Source organism: Vidua macroura, chromosome 7, assembly GCF_024509145.1.
Source record: "Vidua macroura isolate BioBank_ID:100142 chromosome 7, ASM2450914v1, whole genome shotgun sequence".
NCBI lineage: Eukaryota > Metazoa > Chordata > Aves > Passeriformes > Viduidae > Vidua > Vidua macroura.
This window is the reverse complement of record NC_071577.1, coordinates 31851924-31855420: the sequence shown is the minus strand read 5'-3', so window position 1 is coordinate 31855420 and position 3497 is coordinate 31851924. Positions and strand designations below refer to the sequence as shown.

The following is a 3497-nucleotide window of genomic DNA, read 5'->3' as shown; positions in this document are numbered from 1 at the left end:
GCCTTCTTTTCACTCAACTGCATAAAAGGTGAAGCTTTTTTCCTCTCTCTCTCCTTCTTCCCAGCCCCCTTGAACCGTATTCAAGACGTAGGCAAGGAACCCCATCCTAACTTTAAATATGACTATAGACCGAAGGGACCCCCTCCTTTACTCCCCACCCTTCTGTGGCACCACCACAGTGCTGCTTTGTAGCACTGGAAGAGACAGAAAGCAAGAAGGCATTGTCTAAAAACATAATTTAATGTGGTATTTGGGTGGCTGTGGTCAATGACCAAATTCTTTTGCAGACAGAAACAGGTTTGACGTTAATGACACCATCATTCACACGAGCATTGCATTGCACAGAAAGAAAAGTTTACACTTGACCCCATACAAAGCAGCAGAGAAAAAAACTGTTATGATCCAGTCCCACTTCATGAGTAGTCAATCTGAAAAGTCATCATTGTTATTAATAATTATTGATGAAAAAATGTGACCTGTTCAAATTCCGTGTGTGACACAGTCCAAACTCTGGGCTCTTTTAAACCCTCCTGGAACCACTCGAGAGTTTCAAGCTGCCAAGTTCCTCATGTGACACACGAAACACTCAGGCAGACAAAGGGAGAGTGGGGGTCAGAAGAAACGGGAGAGAGTAAGGAAGGGGTTCACTTTGTTTCATTTCTATTTTGTTTCCACAAGCGTGAAAATAAAAACAGACAAACTGATAATGAAGCTAAAGTGACCTGCGGAGACACTGGACACCAGCAGGAACAGCAGCACGATGGGGTATGGAATTGCCAAACAGCCCCACGTGCATCAGTGGCAGGGCCAGTTGTGTCGTGTCACTTGTGTGTTAATCAGGGTATAAAAGAAAGCCAGAGAAAGTGCTGTACTTATTGTTGTTGCCTCCGTGTGCTTTGCCTCCATCCAGCTTGACATACACTTCGTCGCCGGAGTCCAGGTGCAGCACCACGCTGTTGCTGGCATAGTCGTAGTTCTGGTCTGCGTCCTGGGCGATGGCACTGGCCCGCACCTGCCAACACAGCCGCTGGGCACATCAGCACCCCTACCCCTCTTGCCCAGCACCTCAATTAGCCCTATGAGTCACTCTTCCGCAGATCCCCCATCAGTCCTCCAGGTACCTCTATTCCGGCCCCTCCATTAGTCCCCCAGCCCCTCTTTCTCAACCCTTCCATCAATGCCCCCAGTGGCTCTTTCCCAACCCCTCCACTCTACACTGTGTCCTCCCTCCCGCCTCTGTCCTCGCTTCTCCTTCTCCGCAGTCCGGCAGAAAAGTTTGCAAGCCGGGAGTTCGGAATTTGTCGCGGCTCTAGAGGTGCACCCCCGCCCCGACGGCGCGAAGGATGCTCCCGCTGGCTCTTTTCCCGGCAGCGGCGGCGGCCGGTGCCGCGCCTGCGGCACGGGGACGGCGGGAGGGGGACGACCGGGGGACCCCGGGCGGAGAGGACGCGAGGGAGAGCGGCGGAACCCACCTGGCCGTTCTTGCAGAGGTCGGCCCACATGCTGGTGCCGTCGCCGCCGCGCATGAGGATGTGGTAGGTGAAGAAGTAGATGCCGCGCACCTGGCAGGTGAACTTGCCGCTGGCCGGGTCGTAGTGGTTGCCCAGGTTGGTCACCACGTCGTCGAACTTGAGGACCTCATAGCCCTCGTGGGGGCTCTTGAGCCCCACGTAGAAGGCGATGCGCGGCCCGCTGAAGGCGGCGCTCAGCCCGCCCGCCGCCTCGCCGCCCGCCGCCGCCCCACCGCCGCTCCCGCCGCCGCCCGCGCCCGCCAGCGCCAGCCCGGGCAGCCCCGGCTTCCCCGCGTCGCCCCGCTCCCCCGGCGGGCCCCGCGGACCCGGCGGACCCGGCTCCCCGGGCGGCCCGCGGGGGCCCGGCTTGCCCGGCCGGCCCGGCTCCCCCTTGGGTCCCTGGACGAAGGGCGGCGGGGGGTTGGCGCCCAGGTCCTGCAGGGCCTCCACGGCGGCCGTGCTGCCGGGGCCGGGCGGCCGCCCGCCGCTGTACGGGTCGCAGATCATGCGGCAGGTGCCCATCATCTCGTAGTGGGCGCCGGTGTCGGCGGGCGCTTGCAGCAGCAGCAGCGGCACGGCGACCAGCAGCGCGACGGCCATGGCCAGGGCGAGCCCGGCGGCGGCCAGCAGCCGCCTCCTCCGCTGCCAGAGCCGGGCGGCGGCGGCGAGCAGGTCCTCCTTGCCGTGCGAGGCAATGGTGGCGCGGGGGGCCGGCCGCTCCCTGCGGGGGACGGCAAGAAGAGGCGGTGAGACCCCGCCGCCGGCGCCTCCCCGCCCGGCCCCCGCCTCAGCCCGCCCGCCGGCCGGCCGGGAGCCCCGCCATGCCGAGAGCCGCCCCGCTCCGCTCCGAGGGGACGCGGCGCCCCGTCCGCCCGCCGGGGCTGGGCGGGCGCGGGGGGCGTCGCCTCGGCGAGCGGGCGCCCGGCTCTACCCCTCGGTCCCGCGTGGGGGGACGGGCTCGCCCGCCCCCGTCGCCGCCCCGACGTGGGGGGCGCGGGCAGGGCGGACCCACCTGCGGGGGGCCGGGGCGGAGCCGCCTGGGGGGCTCCGGGGCGCCGCCGTCGTTGCGGTCCGCGGAGCGCCCGTCTGCCACCGCCCGCGCGCTCGCCGCGCCGAGCGCCGGTGGCGACGCGGTCCCCCGGGCGGGGCGGGCGGAGGGGAGGGGAGAGGCGGCGGGGCGTCCCGCACGTCCCCGGGCACTCCGGCTGCGGGGGTAGACCGCTCCCGCCCCGCCGTCACCGGCGGAGTCACTGCGGGTGCCGCCCAAACTGCGCCCCGCTGAAAGCGGGACGGTCGGGGACGCATCGCGTTGTCCCGTTCACCTGCCGCCTGAAGTGCTTCCTCCCTGCATCTCTCCATCCCTTCGTCCCTCCATCCCTCTGCCCGCAGCGGGACGGCCCCTGCGCGGAGCCCCGGTCCCGCCGGGGTGAGCTCCCTGCCGCCGCCGACACGCACAGCTTTCTGCGGGAGGTGCCGGGGAAAGCCCCGGCCAGGCAGCAGGTCACCTCAGAGCGATCCCCGCGGCTTCCTCAGGCTCCCCGCGTCCTGCCTCAGCAGCCCAAAGACTAGCGGGACAACATCGCGGGTGCATCTTGCTCCTCAACACATCCAAGTGCAACCACGGTCCGTTACACCCGTCCCGGTTTTCCAAAGGCAGGCAGGGCTTGCCAAGTGAAAAGGGAGCCCTAGGAAGAAATGCCTTTAGCAGAGTTCACGTTAGGTTACAGCACGGTGTTCTGTAGTTTCCCTGCGTAATGACGGGTCCAAATCAAGTGGGTTTCCCCCCGAGAAAACTGTGATTAATTGCCTGTGATTTTCCGAGTAAACGGTGGTAGCACAGCGGGAGCTCTGGCATCGTAAACTGCCTGCGGAGATCTCCCTGGAGAGAAAGTTGGGATCTCACTCACCCACGTGTCTCCGAGCGGCGGGTTAAGCACCCGTCCTGGAAAGAAAGAAAAGAGAGATACAGGGATTACGCAGATTGCC

At 64.7% G+C, this 3497-nt stretch overlaps 1 protein-coding gene across 1 annotated transcript; it reads right to left on the bottom strand.

The window, feature by feature from the left end:
* Window positions 1–221: 221 nt before the first annotated feature.
* On the bottom strand, window positions 222–2580 carry C1QL2 (complement C1q like 2). Its single transcript, XM_053982574.1, has 3 exons — window positions 2524–2580; window positions 1473–2232; window positions 222–1012 (listed from the first exon to the last, which is right to left on the bottom strand). Exons 2-3 carry the CDS (start codon window positions 2109–2111, stop codon window positions 833–835), a joined length of 819 nt encoding a protein of 272 aa, XP_053838549.1. The 5' UTR covers window positions 2112–2232; window positions 2524–2580; the 3' UTR covers window positions 222–832.
* Between the last annotated feature and the right edge of the window lie 917 nt (window positions 2581–3497).